Source organism: Fundulus heteroclitus, chromosome 23 (genome assembly GCF_011125445.2).
Source record: "Fundulus heteroclitus isolate FHET01 chromosome 23, MU-UCD_Fhet_4.1, whole genome shotgun sequence".
Lineage (NCBI taxonomy): Eukaryota > Metazoa > Chordata > Actinopteri > Cyprinodontiformes > Fundulidae > Fundulus > Fundulus heteroclitus.
Genome location: NC_046383.1, coordinates 4200506 through 4223620, shown reverse-complemented (window position 1 = coordinate 4223620; position 23115 = coordinate 4200506). Strand labels below are relative to the sequence as shown.

General features: G+C 38.5%; 1 protein-coding gene across 4 annotated transcripts; it reads left to right on the top strand.

Moving 5' to 3' along the window:
• Window positions 1-1386: 1386 nt before the first annotated feature.
• On the top strand, window positions 1387-19509 carry tmem255a (transmembrane protein 255A). Of its 4 annotated transcripts, none has more exons than XM_036127229.1 (10): window positions 1388-1761; window positions 3857-3999; window positions 6223-6285; window positions 9109-9198; window positions 12204-12269; window positions 12396-12481; window positions 13004-13072; window positions 13446-13608; window positions 15874-16038; window positions 18554-19509. In XM_036127229.1, exons 1-10 carry the CDS (start codon window positions 1674-1676, stop codon window positions 18695-18697), a joined length of 1077 nt encoding a protein of 358 aa, XP_035983122.1. In that variant the 5' UTR covers window positions 1388-1673; the 3' UTR covers window positions 18698-19509. The 4 variants fall into 4 exon arrangements, with proteins under 4 accessions (XP_035983124.1, XP_035983122.1, XP_035983121.1 ...); XM_036127228.1 differs by having other exon boundaries at window positions 13440-13608; XM_036127231.1 differs by lacking the exon at window positions 9109-9198 and having other exon boundaries at window positions 1387-1761; window positions 13440-13608.
• Window positions 19510-23115: the final 3606 nt, after the last annotated feature.

Here is a 23115-nt window from a genome sequence, read left to right as displayed (position 1 = left end):
ACTTCCATCCTTAAATTAAACAGTTTTACCTCTTTTCCTTGATAGGAAGATTTGCCTCTCATGAGAATAAAGGTCATACATATGAATTCTAACTTTTGACATAAATGGAAACTTTTTTCCTGTACAGCAGTCAGATTTTCAGTGCACCACTGTCTTCCTACCAGGTGGGGGCGCACAACGCTTATGGATTCCTTTGACAATTCAGGCTGTCTTCTTCATATTTTTGCTTAAAAACTGGTCCTAGTGCTGTGAAAAAAAAGATTAAAAACGTTGCATTAAAACCTAAACTCTAAAGATACTTTAAGCTGGTCCATCACAAATCACCACTTTTGTAAGCTAAACCCTTACACCATATGGAGGACTGAAACTGACAATGAAAATAAAATCAGAAATTGCCGCTATATAACAAAAAAACTTAACTCACTTAAAAATATTTAAATGATACAATGAATAAACAAATACATTCAAAATCATTCCTTTTGTTCAGCACTGTGGTCAATGTCTGCTGTTTTTAAAGTGCATAATAAATAAAGCTGGCTTGGCTAAAATCTACCAACGGATTTAAATAAAGAAAAAATATTTTTGATTTATATGTCTTTGTTAAAAGTATCCCATTCATTAATTTTACCACGCGCTTTAGAATTTAATTCACCTTTACATTTTTTCTTTATTTACACATATGATTTTAATTTTACTCTGTTTTTTTCTATTTACAATCTATTATGTATATATCTTTCAATAACTATAATTCAGCTGCTAAACAGAGGACGCATATGCACAATCAATCTGCACATGGATCCCACACCTTGCTTTTGATTGATCTAGTAAAGGTGACCCAAGGAAGGACAGTCCACCTTATTTGCACAATGAGCCAAAAATGTATAGGGAACGGTAAAGAAAAGGTGACAGAAAGATGTAAAAAAAAAAAAAAAAAAGGCTTGTGGCAAAAAACAATGATAGAAAATTCATGCCAGAAAAAAAACGAGACATGAAAGCAGAAAGAAACATGAAAAACTGTCAGATTAAAATAGAATAACATAATAATATAATATAATATAATAATAAATAGTAACTAAATCGGATATTTTTTAAACAAGACATAGGCTATTAAAAAATCTAAAAATAATGCTGATTTTTTTTTAACTAACTGGTACATTTTAAGTGTATTTTTTTATTTATGCATTGGACAATTTTGATATTGTTGCTTTTATTTTTAATTCTGTCAGTTTCGGTCCTCCATATTTGCTCTGTAACGTTAGCATAAATAAAGGCTGCAGGTTGCTGTGTTGTTTTTATTGTGTGTGTGTGTGTGTGTGTGTGTGTGTGTGTGTGTGTGTGTGTGTGTGTGTGTGTGTGTGTGTGTGTGTGTGCGTGTGTGTGTGTGTGTGCGTGCGCGTGTGTGACATGCGCACACCCAGCCGGCCGCAGCACCAGCGACCTGCTGTCCTACACCGACGCGTCGCGAGGACGCACGCCGAGAGACGCCGCCGCAGCCGCGGGGATGTGAAGGAGACAGAGTCGGGCTCAGCGGGGACTGGCGGGGCGGTCCTGGCTGTCGGTCAGAGAATGCCGCAGCAAGTGAACGCGTCCTCGGCGTTGGATCTCGATCGTGACCCGGCTGTCGCTCAGATTCCTGTCCCTCCCTGAGTAGCGGTTGTTATTGTTCGTGTTTTATGCGTTTGATCGTCACCGAACCAGAGATGCCGCCCCGTTCTCACAGCCTCCAATCCAGCGGACTGACGCTCTCCGAAACAAGCATGGGTAGGTGTGTGTGCAAGGTCACACTGCTGCGTCTGCACCGGGGCTTTTATTATTGTATGAATAACAATAACCGCGGGTAAATCTACACATTTTTAAGCCGTTTGGGAAACACTGGTGTTGTTCACAGTGGCAGCTCCATAATCATCCATATCCGTGCACGTTTAGAAAACACAGCTAAAAGGGAAGGTGGGTTGCACAAGCAGACGGGTCTTCTGCTCCATGGCCAGGCCGCAGCGCGTCACTGCAGGCGCGGCGCCGTTGGGTAACCAGCACAGCACCCTGGATGTGTGCCTCTGATTATCAGATGGATGGCTGATGCTGCACGGATTTCACCAGGATGCTTTGCAACTTTATCCTCCCGGGATTCAATCAAGACACGCAGTCGCGCTCGAGAAATGAATGCTAATGTTTTTGCCTATAGTGCAGACCGCAATACACCACAACATTGTTTTTATTTCTCATATTTAGCCTAAGCTGGCGTTGCCTTGACCGTCTCCCATATGTTGGGTAATATGGTGACAGAACCGGGGCATTTATTTCTAATTTATTCACGCAAAACTGCCACAGCTGACCATTTTGATATAAAATAAGAGTTGAAAACATTGTAATGCAGACCACAAAACGCATCACAGGTTAAATTGTTATTGAAATGTATCCCCCAGCTCTGCAAACTTGTATTTCTGGACTGCTAATCTCAGTGTCTGTGTCCTTTGCTTGTCCCAGTTGTAACAGTGAATCCCTATGGTTACCAAAGATGTCTTCCTATCTATCTGCAGATATGAGCCTTAATGTTCATGCAACAGTAAAGTCCTGTCCTTTGCTGCTTTTGTATTGGTAAAAAAGAAAATGGAGGTTGCTGACGTTGGGGTTACATGATGTTTTGGCCCAGATGAATCAAGAGACTGATTTGTTAATTCATTTTCATTACTTTAATCAAAGTTTCACACGAGTCGCCCCATGTGCAGAAAAAGCTGCAAGAAATCTATCTGTCAAAGGAAAATGGTTTGCTTTTAAGTTATTGTCTTTAGTTTCTTCTTCTTTACATTGGCTGCTTTCTTACATTTTATACTGAGAAAAAGACATTTACATTTGCCAATTTTTCCGCCTATTAACTAAAGAAGCTGTGACTTGTTTAACAGGATTCCTGCACATTTTTTGTTGAAAATGTTCTTTAATGAACAAATTGTTTTTGTTTGTTTGTTTGCCCATTTTCAAAATGCAACAGCCGAGATTCATTATGAATATGGATGGATGAACTCAGATGGATGGACAATGGACGAACGGACACAGACAAACAGTATCTCATAAAGCAGGTGTTCCCAAAGTGGGGTTTAATCTTAGATAATATTATTTATCTGCTCAAATCAAGGACAAGTACACTCATTTTAAAAAAATATATGACTTATTTTTAGTTCCAATTTTGCAGTGCACCAATATCAAAGTATAACTTTACAACTTTACAGAGGAAAGGCAGCACTTTTCTGTATGAGTTCTTACAAGAATATTGCTTTATTCCCACAATTTACACCTTTATTCTCATAATAAAATAAATAAATAAATAATAATAATAATAATAATTATAATAATAATAATAAAGAAAGGAAAAAATCCCACTCACCAAAATGGAGTCCCCCGTCTCTTGCACTGTTAATTTAGGGGTCAGCAGGCTGAAAAGTTTGGGAAAGCTCTGTCATAAAGGATATTCACAGGATAACAGCCCTGAACACACAATCAGAGTTAGTTTCATGTGTTGAAATGGCCTAGCCAAAGTCCAGATCTAAATTAAATTTAGAATCTGAGGCAGTTTCATCATGAGAACTGACGTTCACAGACGCTCTCCAGCCAATCTGACCAAGTTCAAGTTGTTGTGCAAAGAAGACCTGGTGAGATTTCCTCTCTTTAGACGTGCAAACTCCTGTGCTGGTCCATGACGTAAGCTCACGAATAAAATGCCTGGAAGGCTGTGGTTGTAAAGTGACACAAGGCGACAAAAGTTAAAGGGATTTGAATACTTTTGCAAGGCACTGTAGATCCGAGCGCTGACGAGCATCACAGTACGTTGGTAATAATGCACAATTATTTGTTGCACCTGCAGGTTCCTTTAAGAGAAGGAAGAGGAAATCCATCACTGTGACGGTGATGCTGCTCATCGTGTCTGTGCTCATCCTTATTTTCGGCCTGGCGGCGACCACCAGGACGCAGAACATCACAGTGGGAGGCTACTACCCAGGACTCATTGTGAGTGCAAATTCAAACCTGTAAGTGGCAGAAACAGACACGGCATGGCAAAAGCTTGTGAGCCTTCACAGTTCATTATGCGAGTAAAGTGTCTCCAGCAACCCTTTGCGACTCCCGGATTCTAATGGACTTCATTAATACAAGTCCCCGAAGGGTTCAATTTCCCCAAATTCATTATTAATTACTGCAGTGATTGGATGCTGAACGAGCTCTTCCAGTCAATACATTTGTTTTCAGCACAAAACGCTGCTTTAAAAAAGGGCCAGAAAACCCACTCTGATCCAGCTCTTCAGACTTCAGGTTTAGATAATTAAGGGTAACATCACAGTTTCTCTTTAAAGGACCAAAAAGCAAAATGTCATTATTTTAGATAGAAAAAGCTATCTAAAGGTAGATAGATGCGAAGAACTAACGGTATCTTTTTAGATATAGTTTGAGATCACACACCATCTCTCTGTGTTGTTCTCCAGTTTTTTGTTTACTCCAGTGTTGTAGTCAAGTCACTATGCCTCGAGTCCGAGTCCAGGTTCAAGTCTCCAGTGTTCAAGTCCGAGTCAAGTCCAAGTCATTAAAAAAAATCCGAGTCGAGTCCACTACTCATTCGAGTCAAGTCCGAGTCGAGTCACTATTGATCAAGTCAAGTGCAAGTTCCGCACTAAAGTAAGCATAGCCTACACGTTTTTAAACTAAAAAAAAATCCACACTGCACTAATAATTTAGATATTAAAATCATACATCAAATAATATTGTAATGACATATTAAAATTATAGCCTAATGATATAAAAAAATGTCGAGTCTTTTTCTCAATTTCCGAGTCAGAATGATCTGAATGTAGGAGTCCGAGTCCAAGTTCGAGTCATCAGTGCTCAAGTCCAAGTCAAGTCACGAGTCTCTAAATTTAGCTAATGACTCGGACTCGAGTTCGAGTCTCGGACTCGAGTACTACAACACTGGTTTACACTACCGGGCCGGCCGCTCGTGCACGTACGTGCAACAGCTGGCCCTCAGGGCTTAGCCCCTCCCCCTAAAATGCCACCACAAGAGCTGTGTAGCATACCTCAAGATGGAGGAGGGCACGCCCGGCGGATCAGAATGTTCTCTTGCTAACAGCATTATAAAGTTATGAGTTACTTACGTCTTCACTATGCATGCTCCTCTGAAGGGTGATGCCGTTTTGCTGTGAATTTATCCGTTGGAAATATGCGCATACGAGGCGACGGGTCAGAAGGGTTGCAGGTTGCAGCCAGAGTGGAGGCAGAGAGAGGCGTGGCTTGATATATGTCTAGTTTTGGTCTACAGGCAGTACTCAAGCCCCACCTAGTGGTGAAATATCGCTTATTGCTCCTTTAAACAGGCCTAGATCCACCTAAATATTTAAAAAAAAAATTGGCAATGTGATTTTATTTATAGAACACATTTTAAACAACAGACGTTGACCAAAATAATAATGATAATAATACATTTTATTTGCATAGCGCATTTCTAAAAACTCAGACACTTTACAAGAATCAAGTAAAATTACAAAATTGCTTTGAAGTTCAATAAAACAAATCGGTTCAACGGTATTATAAATAGGGGTGTAACAATACATCGATCCACATCGATATATCGATTAAATGAGTAACGATCCAATTACATTGATGCAGAATTAGAACATCAATCATATCGTCATTTCTAACATATGCCTTTATTTTGAAGTTCAGGCATGAGACTATAAACAGGTGATCTATTATTATTTCAGAATTAGAACAATGCTGTTTTTGATTTAAATGCCTGATACCTGTAAGAGCTTATTAATAAAAAGGTCAAATCATGCTTATTTTTGTTTTTTGTTTTGTTTTAATATTGTAAATAATACTGTTAGATGGGCAGATGATATCGGCTCATATCGATCGCATTGATCAAAAATCGTAAAAGACTGTGATATCAGCAAATATCGTGTCGTCATCCAGACCAATTGATATAACATCTTATCATGCTAATGCTAGTGATTTAAAACTATAAAACTAACAAATGAAGTAGATAAAATACCACCGAGATTTATCAGATCTATTTGGGTCTCATATTCTGCTTCAGTCAGACGCCAAGGAGAAAAGATTCAGCTCTCTCAGCAGTCCTGATAGGAATGAATAATTGGTTTGGGAAGTCTGCTTTAAGCCTAAAAATAAAATAAAGTCAAAACAGATATATCCCTAACATTACTTTTTTCTCCCCCTTTCCAGCTCGGCTTTGGCTCCTTTCTGGGAATCATTGGAGCTCATTTGATAGAGAACAAGAGGCAGATGGTAAGAGGATTTATATCCATTTAGTCCGCTGTGATCACTTTTTGTGCTTAGTGTTTCTGTGAGCGCTAACTGGGCTGAGGAGATTTGTGTCGCGTACTGGTGCAAATATCCCGGACTGTGAGGCGGAGGAAGGGGGCCGGGAGGGGTTGTGGGTTGACGGCGAACACGGCCAGAAATAGAAACAGGGTGTAAAAGGAGGAGGACAGATTTCAGCTGCCAAAGCGAGGAAGGCAGGAAGCTGCGGATGAGCAGAACAGGTGGGAAGTGGCAGGTTCAGCGTGTCAGCGTGGATGAATGGGTTTCTACTGCGGCAGCCGTTACCTGTGGCGCAGCAGGAGGTCCATTCATCCTGATACTGAGCTGGGGCACATTTCATCACTCCGCTGTAAAATGTTATTGCAGGTTACATAAAAGGTGATGACAGGCTGTGCAGCCAGACGATTTACATCCATTTACAAATATGAGAAATGGATAGATTCATTTATTTTTTTTAAATAAATGAATCATGTTTTGGCCAATAACCCCTTTTAAAAGTTACATTTAATAAAAAAATATCCTCACAGTTGCTGTGATGTTTTTTCTTACTTTTTTGTTAGCTTGAAACTATCCTCTTTAAGAGAATCATTTATGATGATCTAATTTACATAATATAATATGTCAGACCTTCAGTATGTCATTACTGTTAAGACCTAAAACCTTATTTAAACCTCTGCTCCCTCCATGTTTTTTTCACATCCCTGCTAAAGGTATAGAAGGCCGTTAGATAAGCACAGTTTTTTTGTTTTTTGTTTCTTTACTGCAGGAGCATAATCTCAATAAACAAAATAGATATCCTTATATTTAATTTGAGGACATACTCACTGGAAAAATCCCAAGTCAAGAAATTATTGTGTTTTTTAAACAAAAAGATCACAATTATTGGGACGATTCCTTTAAATACATGTAATTGAAGCCTTTTTTAAATAAATATTTCACATCGAAATTATTCACCGGACACAAAATATCCATGTTCCATGCCCAAAACTACTATCTAAACCTTGTTGAAAACCTGTAGCTTCTTCACTGTGAGATTGTGCTACAATAAAAGATTAATCTTTTCAAAGTGTTTTTACACATCTTTACCAGGATTCCTGCAATCTGTAAAAGTATAAAATCTGATGTTTTCCAGGTCTAGATAAATATATATAAAAAAAGAAACAGATTGGCAAAAAATATTTTTACTTCCAGACTTCATTCCCTATCCCTTTATTTTGGTATTCCTAATTCCTTGTGTCCTTTCCTCCTCCCTCCTTCTAGTCCTTTCTGCTTTCTTTCATTTCTTCCTTGCACCGCTGTTTCCCTCCTTCCTCCCTTGCTGTCTTTCTTACCTCTTTTTTGTCTTTCCTTTGTTTTTTCTCCACTATTTCCTTCATTGTGTCCCAATTCTTTCTCCTGTGTCCTACCTTTATGTCTTGTTCCCTTCCTTCCTTTCTTGTATCCTACCTCCCTTCTTTCCTGTTTTTCTTTTCAATTTCCTGTCATAAATCTGCCACACTTTTAGGGTAAATACTGGTATTTTAAATACCAGTATTTCAAAACTTCTTGCATCATGCCTTATTATTTTATGGATATTTGTGCTTTATAAGAAAGTAATAACAAACATAAAAAAATGTTGTTTCTTCACTTTCAGGAATATTCAGCACTGGAAGATTCAGGACATGTTTTTGTAAATGTACAGTAAATAGAAATAATTAGAAAAAGTTACCTTAGCTTCTCCACTTTATAAACCAAATTCAAATCTGCTTCAGCAAAGCTGACTGACCTTGCTTGGTGATAAACAGGCCTCTGCGGGACTCAATGACAAGCTGTTGACGTAATTTATTCCTTTGGCTGTGGTGTGTTGGAGCAGGAAAACATTTAAAACACGCAGGACAGAGTGCCAAAGTGTTGGAAAACACATCATTAGATCCACTGCATGGCAAGAAAAAAAGTTTTCTTGCGTATTGAAGACCAAGTCTAATTTTTAAAGTATGTCCGAGATCCACTCATTTGTTTCGATTCACGTTACTCCGTATTTCCTCAGTAAGTGGCGTCACTCGGGTTTCTTTCCTCTTTCAAGGCAGAGCTTCTGTAAACAGGGATGTAACCGAATACATGCCGTTTTGTTAATCAGTGAAAAGGGGAGAGCTGTGTAACTGAAATACGGAAACTCGTTCGTTTAAAAGTGTGCACAGTGCGCGAGCGGAAGGGTTGCGCAATATTAGAAATGTTTGCAATGAGGATATATCAGGTGCAGAATATCCCCATTTTCTTCTTACCTCTCTTCCTCATCTGGGCTTCCATCACTCTGTGACCTCTAGCATCCTGAGCGATGCTGCAAGGAGACCAAGTCCAACAGGCTAAATATTAAAGCAGCATGTACAATTCATGTTCATAACACTTAGAACGTGTTAGCCAACAATTATTGTACTCCAAACAGTCCCTTGTAACACACTGACATGCGGTCCTAATCAGTGCTGCTTCTTGTAGATTTCCCACTTATTGTGAATGTCCTTAAAGTAAAGTAAGTAAGTAAAATTTATTTATATAGCACTTTTCTCAGATAAAAATCACAAAGTGCTTCACAGTAAAATACAAATACAAAAAACAGTATACAGCAATACTAAACAGCATTTTAAAACAAAATGAAAAAAAAAAAAAAATGAAAAAAAAAAAAAAAAAAAAAAAAAAAAAATATAATTTAAAGTGTTGAAGTATTCAAGTGGCAGTAAAACAAATGTAGCATACATTTAGCCATCCTGATAAGGACTCATAAAGCTGATGCATATCTGTTTCCTTCCACAGTTGGTTGCATCTATTGTCTTCATCAGTTTCGGTGCAGTCGCTGCCTTTTGCTGCGCTATTGTTGATGGAGTTTTTGCAGCGAGGCACATTGTAAGTACTACCAATAATTTCAGGTGTTCTAGGAGCCTAAAAAAACATTGAAAACATTAGCCATAGCTAATTAAATTAGTAAGGCTCAGCGTGGCTTGGTGAGTTGGTCTGCAGTGAAGGGGTATGATATGCCAGGCTGAGGAAGCTGCTGCACGCTCTCAGCGGGACAGACGTATTTAGCGGCGGGGGGAAAGTACTCCTCACAAGGAAGAGTAGGAAAACAATGAATAACCCACTAATTCACGGTTAACACAATTATGCTGAAAATGATCGCAGCTGAGTGAAAAGGAGAATCCCCATTAGCAGGTTCTCCTTTACCAGTAAAATGGAAAATTATAGCAACCGCACACTGGACTTCACAGGAAAAATCTGTTGAATCAAAGAGAACCACCAGCATTAAAATGGTTCACTGACAGGCATGACGTTCATTTTCAGGTTTTAAACCAGATCGCATGTATACCCAACCAAATCCTGCTTTTTTCTAGATTAAACTAAGGGTTAAAGAGGTGAATCCATTTCCACTGGGGCCTATTCTACTCAGAGGTCCTCCCAAAAACTCCAATTTCTCATTAATCAGACTATTTGGGATCTGCCTTTTCATTTCTGTGGCATAGGAAGACACAATGCCATATTATATCTATTCAACTAGTATTAGTATTCAGACCCTCTGGATTTTCTAAAATATTTTGTGACATTACAACCACAAACTTCACAGCATTTTACATGATAACTGTCAGGTCTAAATACCTAAAACATCATACAACACAGGGTAAGAAAGGCACAAAGACAATTAGTTTGGTTTGGCTCGCGAGGAGAGTAGGAAGAGACCGTACAGTTACAATCTCCAACCCACTCTGCCGGTCTCAGGGTTCTCCTCGGTTTTATTAAGTTTGGGGCGTTTCCCTAGTTACAGTACTGAGGCTGTACTGAAGGGTGGGGGAACAGATAGTTACAGCCTCAGTTGCCAACAAAGATACACAGCTGAACAATCACGTCCAGTCAGCACATAATCTTGTAGCTGAGCCTTCTTGTTTCAGGATGGGAAGAAACAGAGTGTCTTCTGTTTCTTCGTACAGACATGATTAAGCTATCATGTGAGTAATATGATTATATCAGAAGCTTACATTACTACATCATAACAAGATAAATCGGTTAATGAAGTATAAACATTAATCCCAACAATAACCAAAAAGGAAAATAATGCATGGTTTTCATTTTTTTTGCAAATTGTAATCTGAAAAGTGTAGTATGTGTTCGTGTTCAGCCCCAATTACTCTGATACCCCTAAATAAAATGTAATGGGTTTCCAAAAGTCACATAATGGGCAAACTGACCAGGTCAGGGATAAAGCTGTGTGGATCTTAAACCAGGGTTGTTTTCTGAAACAATACCAAGCTCTGAACATTTCACAAAACACTCTTTACCCCATAATCTGAAAATAGAAGGAGTATTTCCAGATCCTGCATTTTCTCAATGTGGCATATTAAATTATTTCTCATTCTTATGGCACAACTATAAACCTAAACTGGCAGGGCGGGAAAGCGGAGCATTATTTCGAGAAGCTGCCCAGAAGGCCATATAGTAACTCTGGAAACACACGGAAGAAGGTGCTCTACTTTGAGACCAAAATGTAACTTTCTAGCCTACCTGTGAGGAAAAACTCACATCGGATATTATTACCTTAAACATACTTTCTTAACCGTGAAATGTGGTGGTGGCAACATCATGCTGTGGGGGAAGCTGGTTGGAATTGAAGCTTATATCAATAACTCTGTTAATCTATCACAAATCATCATAAAATGCATTGAAGTTTGTAGCTATAATGGGGGGGTTCAATGGCTATAAGGCCTTGATACTATACCAGTTCTAGCATTAGCCTCAGGGATGCATCTTACCGCGTCTGTTTTTCATTCTAGACACAAACATGTGCCAAAGTCAGCACGGGAATCATCACATTATTAATTTTGCTGATGATTCTGCCATCAGTCACTGGCTGTTTAAACAAACTGTAGGGTCAGGACCTTAAATCAGGTCCTGGTTTAAGATCACTAATTGCTGCTCTTTATCTTTAAACTTAACTTCATCTTCAGCTTTTATGGTTAATTTTTACTTCAAGTCTCAGCTCCATTCTTTTACCTTTTGCCAATGTGTGTTTTAGATCGATCTCCTTTAATAAGTCACTTCTTATCCTTCTGTCTTGTCTGTTGTCTGTATTGTTTGTATGATTACGTGATGGCTGCTATTATTACTACTATTACTTGCTACAAATGAATTCCCCTTCAGGAACCTAATAAAATAAAGTCTAAAAAAAAAGTCTAACTAAGACCACCCATCAGTGCGTCTTTAATTATGTTACAGTTTAAATTGAGTTAAATAGTCCAAAACAGCTTAAAAATAGCCTCGGAAGTCTGACTAGACCTATAAGCCACAAGTATCCAGTTCTGCTCCACGTGTAGTGCTGCCATTATGGGAATAAAAATAGAAGTTCAGCTCTGAGCCTGTACTGGCTGATCATTTTTCACTCTTTAAGCAATAAACAAGCCTAAACATGCAGGCCCAATGATATATTTTCCCAGAGAAACAAACACAAACAAACCATGAGCTGTGACATAACTAACCAACTTCGTCTTGTCCGTTGTGTATAATTTGATTTGATAAGATTCACATGTCAGAATAATATGAAGATAAATCATCATTCTTTAGATGTGAAACACAGTGGGCTACATTGTACCTAGAATATTTGATTTTAGCTCATTGGCTGATTTGGTCAATAAACCTGAAGATGAATTAATTTCCTGACAGTAACTGACCCAATAATGCAAGTTACTGACTTATTGAAATATATAATGTCAAATATATAGGGTTTATTAAAAGTTTTACTAAAATTAGCTTTGTAGCCATTGTTATTTGTGGGAAACATTTATTGGAGTTCATTTTCTGATACAATAAATATAATTTATTGTTTGAAAATCAAATCCTACACAATGTGATCTGTCATCCTGCAGGATCTCAGGCCTTTGCACGCTGGTCGCTGCGGGTATCTCTCCAGTGAGGCTGCATCTGAGCGGGACGTAAGAGCCTTCATTTCCATGCACTAAATCTCAAATTCACCCTCATTAAATTGTCTGCGGGTGAGGCTGTTGTTCCCTCACAGGGATGGAAAAAGAAAGCAACATGACGTGGTTTGTGACCCTCAGGTGCCGTGCCAAACGCCGCGTTCATCGTGTAACCTGCGTGTGAAGAGCAACACCTGTTACTGCTGCGATCTCTACAACTGTGGGAGGTTAGTACGACGAGCACTTGAGCAAAAACAAACCAAAAAAAAAAAAAAAAAGTGTGCCTACTTGGTTTGCTGTGTCACTTTCATGGTTTCGATTTTCTGTAGAGATGCACCAATTAACCGGCCAGATATTGGAATGAAAGATCGGCTTTACGGTCAGCTGAAAAAGTAAAAGAAAATGCATCAAAATAGAGAAATCTCAGAGGTTTCAATGTATAAATGCTTCGATGCACTAAAGGGACAATCCTGGCCTTTCTTTGTTTTCTGTTGGATTCAAAACTACTACCTCTGTCAGAAATCCTCCATTATATTTTTCTTTCTCATATGCTTTAGTGCTTGAAACAAAAAAATCTGACCTGGTCAAAATCGAAATCGGCGGGTCAGACGTCGCAAAGAAAATCGGTATCGGCCGGGAAAGTGCAATCGGTGCATCTCTAATTTTCAATGGAAGATTGATTTGCATTGCAGCTTTGATTGTACCAGAACAAGAATGTTTCTTTTTTCTTTTTTTGACTTTTGTTTCAGAGAACCTCTTATGGGACTTCAGAATAAAGATGTTTTGAAAAAGTTTAGAAAGTCATCCATGATTTGGAAGTAGGTCACCTTTTCTAGACCTATAATGCCCATTGTAGAAGAGTTCAGCATTGTCCTTCATGTAGATGTAGCTTTCAATAAAAACCATCGTAGAAAAAAAAAAAAGTGTTGCACATTTCATCTCCTCTGCATGTTCTGTTTGTGGCTGACCAAACATGTATCCATTCATTTCAGTTTTGCTCGACTTTCCTAAGCCTCAGTGGAAACCTTTTTACACGATTGCATCCATAAATCAAAACCTGCTATCCGCCTCTAACCGTTTCCCGGTATCCTGTTGATAATTGAAGAAAAAAAAACTCTGGCTGAGCCTCTCAGTGACCATTGTGGCTTGACTGTAGGCTTGTTTCCCTCTGTGTCCCACTCATTGGCCTAGCCGTGGAGAGGTGATGGGAGGCTACCACGAATACACAGACGTGAAAAGCTGCCAGGACGTCGTGCACCTCTACTACCTGCTGTGGTCCGCCACCATCATGAACATCGTGGCCCTTTTTCTGGGCATTATCACTGCAGCTGTCCTGGGAGGCTTCAAGGACATGGTAGGTTCAGATATTAATACAAGTTGCATTTGTGACCTAAGTCACTGAAACTTAGATCTGTAGTTGTGTGCATTTTTAGATACCTGTGCGTGCCTCTATACTACTCACCACTCGTGTTCCCTTTTGGCAACGGCAGCTTTTAATCTTCCTCTATATAATTTCCACAGGTTGGAGCATTCAGACAGCGGAGTCTTTGACTGTTTCTTTCTGTAAAATATCTCCAGAACATCCAGCACTGCAAAAACAGAACTAAAAATAAGTAGTCTTTTCTTGAAATGAGTGTATTTGCACTTTATTTGAGCAGGTAAATAAGATCATTTGCCAATGGAATAAGATTTTTGCACTTAAAATAGGAACAACTCATCTCCATCAACTTATGTCAAGTGCATTATATCTAATTATCTTATTTTAGGGGTAAAAATACTCTTTTCATTGGCAGATAATCTTATTTACCTGCTCAAATCAGGGACAAATGCACTAATTTCAAGAAAATTTTACTTATTTTTAGTTCTGTTTTTGCAGTGAGAGCCCTGGGTCTTGTTTTATGCTCTCTACTCTTCAGCTCATCCAATAGACTATAGGATTTAGGTTTGGGGACTAAGATAAGCGCGTAAGAAAATTAGAATTGAATCTAGTGATCCCTTTTTTGGTGGTTTCAATTATCTTTACGCTGTCTTGACTCTGTTTGTTCTTCTAAGAAGCAGTTAAAGACCCACTTGTTCCGACTGGCTTTTAACTCGTTTTATGCTATGGTGTTGCATTTATGCTGTTTTTATCTTCTTATATTGTGTTGTTTTATGGTTGTTTTTAATTGTGCAGCACTTTGTGGTTTTTATCCTGTGAAAGGCGCTATATAAATAAAGCTTACTTACTTACTTACTAGGTTTTTGTATTTTAATGGACTCTGACAAGGTTCTTCTGGCCTTAGCGAGAGAAGGCCGCAGCATCACAGATCGTCCGCCGTACTTAACAGTGGGCATCAGGTGCTTTCCTCATATTAATCGTTTTTTTTTTTTTTTTTACGCCAGACATACCTGGAGCGTTCGGTGCTGAAACGCTCAATTCTAGTTTCATATATCGTCATATATTGGCCATAGCACACAGGTCTGGTTAAGGTCTCATTAGCACTTAGCAAATTTAACAAAAAATACATAAACTAGTTGGTTTGTAAATAGCATCTAATAGTTATGGACCATAAAATGCCGTTCTTTGCTACAGTTCTCTAACAGGGACCTTTGAGGATTTATTTGTGATTTTTTTTTTTTTTTTACATTTCTTGGTATACCTCTCCCTGTGGCGGTAAAATAAAACTCCTGTCTTTGTCACTGTTGTTGTTTTGAAATTGTTCATTATTGCTCTCGCTGTAGATATTGACACGTTTGGGCGAGTAGCTTTGTTTTTCTGCCAAAAGATAAACGGTCTTACTTGAATGATGTAATCAATTTTCTTTTCCATTTCGAAGAGCGGCTAAGAAAAATGAGCTTCTACATGATCTTATAATTATGTCCCGGGGAAAAAAAGGACATTGTGAATTTTTTTTCTTTTGCAGTTTTTAGACGCTATAATCAACAACAACAAAAAAGTAAAATATAATTTTAACAAATGCTTCAGGGGCGGTTCTAGACAGGGGCCAACAGGGGCCCATGCCCCTGTAGAAATGGCCCTGGCCCCTGTACTAAAAGCATGATGTTAAATAAACTTCTCATAATTATTTGCAATGGCAAAGAAACCATAACTGATTGGTCACTTTGACCAACATTATTTTTTACCTATACAGCTTTACTCTAAAAAGAATTTAAAACTTAAGATGTTCCACGTTTAGCTTTAACCGTATTGAGCAGGGGGCAAAGTTTTCAACTGCTTGATCAGGGGTCTGAAACCTGCAGTTCCAGAGTCACAAGTGGCTCACTTAATATTATTACACAGTTAAATATTGCCATTTTATTGTTTTTAAATTTTTTTGTTCTGTGCCCCTGTGAAAAAACACTGGCCCCCACCTTGGCCCCCTTGTAAATTTGGTCTAGAACCGCCACTGGCTTCAGCCCCTTTTCCTTTATAGAAATTGTTAGGAGTGCCAAAAATTGAGGTGACTTTAATATATATAGAGATATAGATATCACCGTGCAGAAGATTTTCCTACTACACAAAATAAATGTACATGTTTTAGAGGCTACATAAAAAGAAATCACCAGCATGTCTCCAACAGGGTTCCTATAATAAAGGAGATTACTGTGAATAAACAAGAACTGTTGTTTTTTGTTTCAGACGCCTGCTCCTGCCTCAGAGAGTACATCTGAACCAGAGGCCATAGCTGCTCCAGTCCCCTCTGCTCTTCCTCCTCCTCTTCCTCCTCCTCCTCCCAGCACTTCTCTCAGCCCTTATCATCACACTGCCCCCTGCCTGCCGCCTTACACCGCCTACGACCTGCAGGTACGCAAACGCAGAGAAGATGACAGAAATAAAAGGAGTCAGCGTGAGGGATTCAGATTACATTCATTGCATCAGTAGATATATTAGGGTTGGTATCCTTCACACTAAAAACGAGGCTAAATGTTACCAGAAATTACTTCCTGTAAGTGATTATTCTGTTTTATTCATTCCAATGGAATAGATCATTGGGTAATGTTGTTTTTTTTTTTTATCTGTAGCCGCCACAGCCAAAAGCTGCTACTTAAATACCATAAAACAGAATATTAAGATACTATAGTCCAGTGTTCTCCCAAGGGAACGCTACCTTTCAGGTTTTAGATGTTTGCCTGCTTCAGCACACCTGATTTTTGTTGGGTACCAGCACATGAAGGGGTGAAAGGAAATGAAAAGACAGACAAATTAGCAAAAAGGGCTTTAGAGGAGGCAAAAACAATTACAATTCCTTTAGGGAAAGGGGAAGGAAAATCATTTATTAAGAGGAAAGAAATTGAAAAATGGCACAAAAAAAGGTGGAATGAAGATAAAAAAGGAAGAAGATTATATAAAGTACAAAAGTCAGTATTAAATAGAAATATTAATGAGAGAAACCGAAGGGAAGAAATAATAATGATCAGATTAAGAATAGGTCATACTTATTTAAATGACAATTTATATTTAATAGGGAGGAAAAATAATGATAAATGTGAAGGATGTGGAGAGATAGAAAATATAGAACACGTATTGATGAACTGTAAAACATATGAACCTGAAAGGGAGATATTGAGAAGAGTAGTTGAAAGGACGGGCCAAGAATGGAGTCTTAAAGGATTATTGGGAAATATAAAGCATATTTATAGATTAAGGAAAGCATTATTTATTTATCTTCAGAATACAAAATAAAAAAAATAGAATTTAATAGATGTAAAACAATGTTGCCACACACTCATGAACAGTAGGTGGCGGTATGCACCTTAAAGTTGCTTGCGATCCGCCATGATAGAAAAGAAGAAGAAGAAGCACACCTGATTTAATTTGATGTCTGATTAAATGCCGAGCATCCATATAGGAATAAAAGGAAATGAGTTAGCAGACAAATATGCAACAAAAGCTACAAAAATATTAATATTGATATAGTGGTAACATTTAGTAAGGAAGAAATTAAATCTATTATTAAACAAAAGGTTAAGGAAAGATGGCAGAAGCTGTGGGAAGAAGATAGAACCGGAAGATGGCTTTATAGTATTCAAAGGAAAGTTGGTGCAATGAGGATAACAGGAAGGAATAGAAAAGAGGAAACAATTATATCTAGATTACGTTTCGGACATACAGGGTTAAATGGAAATCTATTTAAAATGAGAAAACATCCAACAGGAATTTGTGACTTTTGTTATCAAGAGGAGACGGTGGAGCATGTTTTGTTGGTTTGTTATAAATATTCTATGGAGAGAAGAGAATTATTACGTCAATTACAAGAAAATAAATTACAGTTAAATTTAAAAGATATTTTGGGAAAAATTTCTAATTCTGAGTATTTTGGTTATTTGATAAGCTACCTTAAGAAAACAAAATTGATAGGATATAAGTATATTAATGTAATTATTATTATCATTATATTTATATTTATTTATTTATCTAGTTATTTATTTTTTGTGGGAGAATATATATACATAGCATCCCGATCCACACTCCACTCTAGTAGATGGCGGTAATGCACATCATTAAGTTGCTTGCCAACCGCCATAAAACAACAAGAAGAAGAAGAAGAAGAAGAAGAAGAAGAAGAATGCCGAGCATCTGAATCAGGTGTGTTAAAGCAGAGAAACGTCTACACCAGCGGTTCCTGCCTCACTAGCACGCAGCCAAGCTCTGCAGAGCTGTGCTACAGAAAGAACATCTGATGAAGCAGAGATGCATCTGAAATGTTGCAGGACAGACGCCCTCAGGGACTGCAGCTTGAGACCACTGACCTTAAACATCCAGGCTTGGAAAAACACTGACTCCAGGCACGCTGCTCTGCATATTATAAATGCTCCCCTGCTTCAGCACAACCGATTCAATGACTGTAGCACTGCAAAAAGGGCGCTCAAAGTAAGTAAAATTTTCTTGGAATTTGTGTATTTATCCTAGATTTGAGCAGCTAAATAAAACTATTTGCCAATGGAATAAGATGTTCTGCACTTAAAATAAGAACAATTCATCTCCATCTTATTTCAAGTGCGGGATATCTATTTATCTTATATTAGGGGTAAAAATACTAACTCCATTGGTAAATGGTCTTATTTAGCTGCTCAAATTAAGGAAAAAATATACTAATTTCAAGAAAATTTGACTTACTTTGAGTTCCCTTTTTGCAGTGAGTTCAGCAATAGTCTGTTTTTCAACCACCAAGTGTGCTGAAGCAGGGCAACACCTGAAGCATGCCGGTCTGTGTGCCTCGAGGACCAGGGTTGAAAAACACTGCTCAATACTGGAACATTTGCCGTCAGCCCTTTTTTTTAAATGTTACTCCAGTTGATGTTTTTGTGGTTTCCCGCAGGGCTCCTACATGTTCCCTGACTCCTCGGGCCTTTCGGATGACTCCCAGTCTGGAGCCAGCCACCTATGGCCCACTATGATCCCTCCCCGCTACTCCCCTCCTCATGAACACCCAGATGAGAAACCGCCACCATACAGCCCGTAGGAGGGCTTCAGGAGAGAGAGGAAAAAACACACCTGAGGACCTTCCAGGTGTCGGGAGATACTCGCTCAGATCCTGTGGGCTTTTCTTCACAAACACTCAAAGGTGCGTTGAAGAAAAGAGGGAAGCATGGCCACAGGACGGGCCGATATGGCCCAGCTGAAGGGAACAAGCGGCCCCCCAGGCGACACTCACCCTCTGGCCTGCTCCATGCGTCCATATCTGTGCCGAGAGAGATACAGCCTGCTCAGAGGCAGGTTTGTTTACACATCTATCTGCCTTAATGCATAATGGACTTCCAACACTGTAAAGACTTTGGGCTTACTCTGTACAGAAACTCTCCTCCAGCTCATACTTTACGTTCATGTGTCGTCAATGGAAACTTAAAAAAAAAAAAAAATGCTTTCTGCCTCGACTGGAGTAGAAGAAATTGGCTGAAAGAGACTCTACTGCTGTCAATAATATCAATTTAGATGGAAATGTTGGTGTCCAGAGATGAATCAAGTTGAAAAACCCAACAAATAATTTCTTTAGTCTCTGAGCATTACTAAATGGAAATGTTTGTAGTGATGGAGGCATTAATATGCCCGTGTTTGTACAGCGGCATGTTGTAGTTAGCAGAGCTAGGCCTAAGATGTAAAACAGACCATGATATTTATTTCTGTTCTCTTCTGTGTGGTGAACAGAGCAACATTATTCAGGAAATAAAACTAGTGAACCTATACAGGAGCTGCTGAGGAGATGCATTTAACCCTATTTATTGTCTTTCTGTCAAAAGCTGCAAAGCAGGTGTGCATAAAAATATGTTTCACACTTCGTTCCATTTGAGTCAGAAATTGGATTTTCTCCTGAAATCGATGTTCCCAGATAGCATAATGTATGAAATGCAGTAGAAAAGCCGTGGAAATATACGTCCTTTTACTCTTCTGCCGGTCGGTGTAAGCTTTGAATGAGCCACACTCATTACTGTACAGCTATTCAGAAACATGTTCCCTAGTTGTTTGAAACAGAATATCACTGAGAGAAATTTGGAAAGTTTAACTCCTACGTGTTATAGATAGCGTGATAATGCCTTACAGCTAACTAAATGTAGTTTATCACTAAAACAGAACATTTATAACATTAGATCATTGTTTTTTTTTTCAGTTTTAACTAAAATATTGTGACTGACAGGTTTACATTAGTCACTGACTTGCTCTACAAGGTCGGGCCGCAAAATGTCATTGATGAACCCGCTGGCTGTGCACAGAGGCCTGGATCTGAGAATACCAATGGAAAGTTTGGTGAAAGAAAAAAAAAGTGTGTCCCAAGCAACAAGGATAACTACAACCGTGAGAAGAAGCCCGTTCAAGAGATCACGATTCGCAAAGTGTAGGCCGCAGCCGACGTCGGCGCTTCACCAGAAACTACGCTGAAGACGTGGGAGTTTAGCCGCGTTAAGCTAACGCCGAACCAGAAGCTTTGTGAGCAGCAATACCTGGAGTTTTACCTGTGGTCAAAGGTCCTCTTTTCAGATTACTGTAGTTTGCATTTGATTTCACTGCAAAAAGGGAACTAAAAGTAAGCAAAATTTTTATTAAAATTAGTATAATTTCCCTTGATTTGGGCAGCTAAATAAGACTATTTGCCAGTGGAATGAGGATTTTTACCCCTAAAATAAGATAATTAGATATCATGCACTTGAAATAAGATGATGCTGATGAAATATTCTAATTTTAAGTGCAAAACTCTTATTTGAGTGGCAAATAGTCTTATTTAGCTGCTCAAATCAAGGAAAAATACACTTTTTGCAGTGTTGGAAAGGAAATCTGCCTGTAGAAAGAGTGCAGAGGCAGTGAATCCACGCTGCTTGTGGTCCAGTGGGAAGTTTCCACGGTAAGTGGTGATTTTTCAGAGCCACATTAACCTGCTGGCATCTGACCTCTGAGCTTCATGAAGATCAGGGTCAGTGCGGCCATCGAACCGGAGATTTTAGAGCACCTCATCTTTCCCATCTACTGACGAGCTTTTTGAAGATGCTGGTTTTATTTTCCAGCAGGACCTGGTACCTGCCCACACTGCCACCACCTGCTTTAATGGCCACGGTAACACTGTGACACTACACTGCATCCAGCTGGCCTGACCACCATAGAGGGTATTTTCAAGAGGAAGACGAGTCGCCAGACCCAAATACTGCAGAGGACCAGAATGCTGCTATCAAAGCAGCCTGGGCTTCCTGGACCCTTCAGCAGAACCACAGGCTGATCGCGCCTCCGTGCCACGCCGCATTGATGCAGTAATTCATGCAAAACGAGCAGCAACCAAGTTCTGAGTGCATAAACTGTACAGTACATGAGAATACTTTTTAGTAGGCTGACAATTCTGTTAAAACCATTGTCTTGCCGTAATTTTGTGAGACACATTTTTTTTTTTTTTATTAGATATAAGCCACAATCATCTAAATCAACAGAACAAAAAATACGACCTAGACCAGTTTATAATGAATCTGTGAGTTTCACATCTTGAATTGAGTTACTGGACAAGTTCTCCAATGATATTTTGGATTTACTGAGGCGTGTTTTCCACATTATGTTTTCAGTAGCCCAGCCACTGAGCACACGGTAAGTTTTTATGTTTACGGTAAGTTTGGGCCGACGCCGCTCACACATCAGCACATCATCACGTCTAAGAGCTGAAACGTGTTGTACATTTGTGCTGGATTCACTGGTTTGATTAAAAAAAAGAAACCGAAGCATCAGTGTTCATGAACACAATCCCTGTCAAGTTTCTTTTTTTTTTTTATAATTTTAGCATCTTGTCAGGAACAGATGAAGGATCAGCTTCCTCCTGGTCTGTACCAATAAATCATTTGTGACTTGTGTGTGTTTTTGCTTCACCAAAGCAGACTTTGTGACTTTTGATCCTTAGATTTTAAATCTTAGGCTGGTGCATCTGATTCTGGGGGATAAAAACAGTCATATGGGTTGAAATAAATCTGGTACAACTCCAAACGGCTGCTGGTTTGTATTATAATCAGTGTATAGTGAAGCAGATGATGCTCACGACTACAGAAAAACTGATCTATGTGTTTTAATACAAAAGTTTACACAGATTTTTCATTCTGTACTCTTAAAAAAAAAACAGGAAAATAGAGCAAATAAAAAAACCTACAGATAGTTTAGTGTCCACAATTTCTCAGCACAAAAATCTCACTAACATAATTAAGCCTTTTTTATTGCTAAAAGGCATTTTAGTGACTGATGAAATAAAAATTTAGTATCATGGTATAACAAATGTAAACTTTTGAACCATAAAAAAGTAGTTACACAATGAAACAGCACACCATACGCTGTGGTTTATCTGTTTATTAAAAAAACAATCTGTAGCATTTCATTTGATAGGATAGATTGGATTCAAGAGTTAGCTCTACCATTATTGGCAAAAAGTTCTAATTTCTAACATTGTGAAAAAAAAAATCTCAATTTAAGTGCTAAATACTTACAAATCTTAGTTAATACCCCTACCTTTACATTAAAAAAAAGAAAAATAAAATCCAGCTTTGTGAGTAATTAACCACAGACTTTTAAAGCACTGTACATATTTCCTACTACAAGATCTGGATGTCACAAAATATATATAATTTACAAAAAAAAGTGAAATAAAAAAAGCTATTCATAAAAAAAAAGGGAAAAAAAAAAACAAAACACCATATAAAAGGTCCTATTATTAACAATTGACGCTCTCGATGACATTTAGTATTTGAATAATCTTATCGGATTCAGTTATTTGTTTTTAATACATCTCTTTCAGAACAAAAAAATGAAGTAAAACATGAATACGCTGACCAGAAACGCGTGAAACCTTTCAGTAAAGCAGGTTCTTATTGTTAAAACGGGTCCGGCTGGTTCTGCTCGATGAAACGGGTCAGCCTGCAACCGCTTTAGGCTCCGCGGCCTAAAAGTCACAGATAAACTTTAATCACATTTCAACGTGAAATACGCCGATTATTCAGGCTGACCCTGAACGAGACGCCCCAGCTTTAAAGGAGCAATAAGCCAAATTTCATTATCTTTGATAAAAATAACTAAAAAATAGTTTTGTGAAGAACTAAAGGTATCTTTTTAGCTGGACTATGATTAAATGTCATACACCATCATCTCTGTGTTGTTCTCCAGTCTCCTGTTTACATAGAAAAGAGAAAATGGGCGGAGGGGAGACAGAGAAAGGCTTCATGTCTTGTTTTGGTCTCTAGACGGCGCTCAAGCGCCACCTAGTGGTGAAAAATCACTTATTGCTCCTTTAACTTTCAGAAAAGTTCAGTAAATTCAACAAATGATTGTGTTTTTTTTTTTTTTAATCGATGCAGAGTGATCAAACCAAAGTGAAATGAGTGATTCAACAGATTCCTGTTCTGTTTCCAGGTAGTGTCCATGATTGCAACG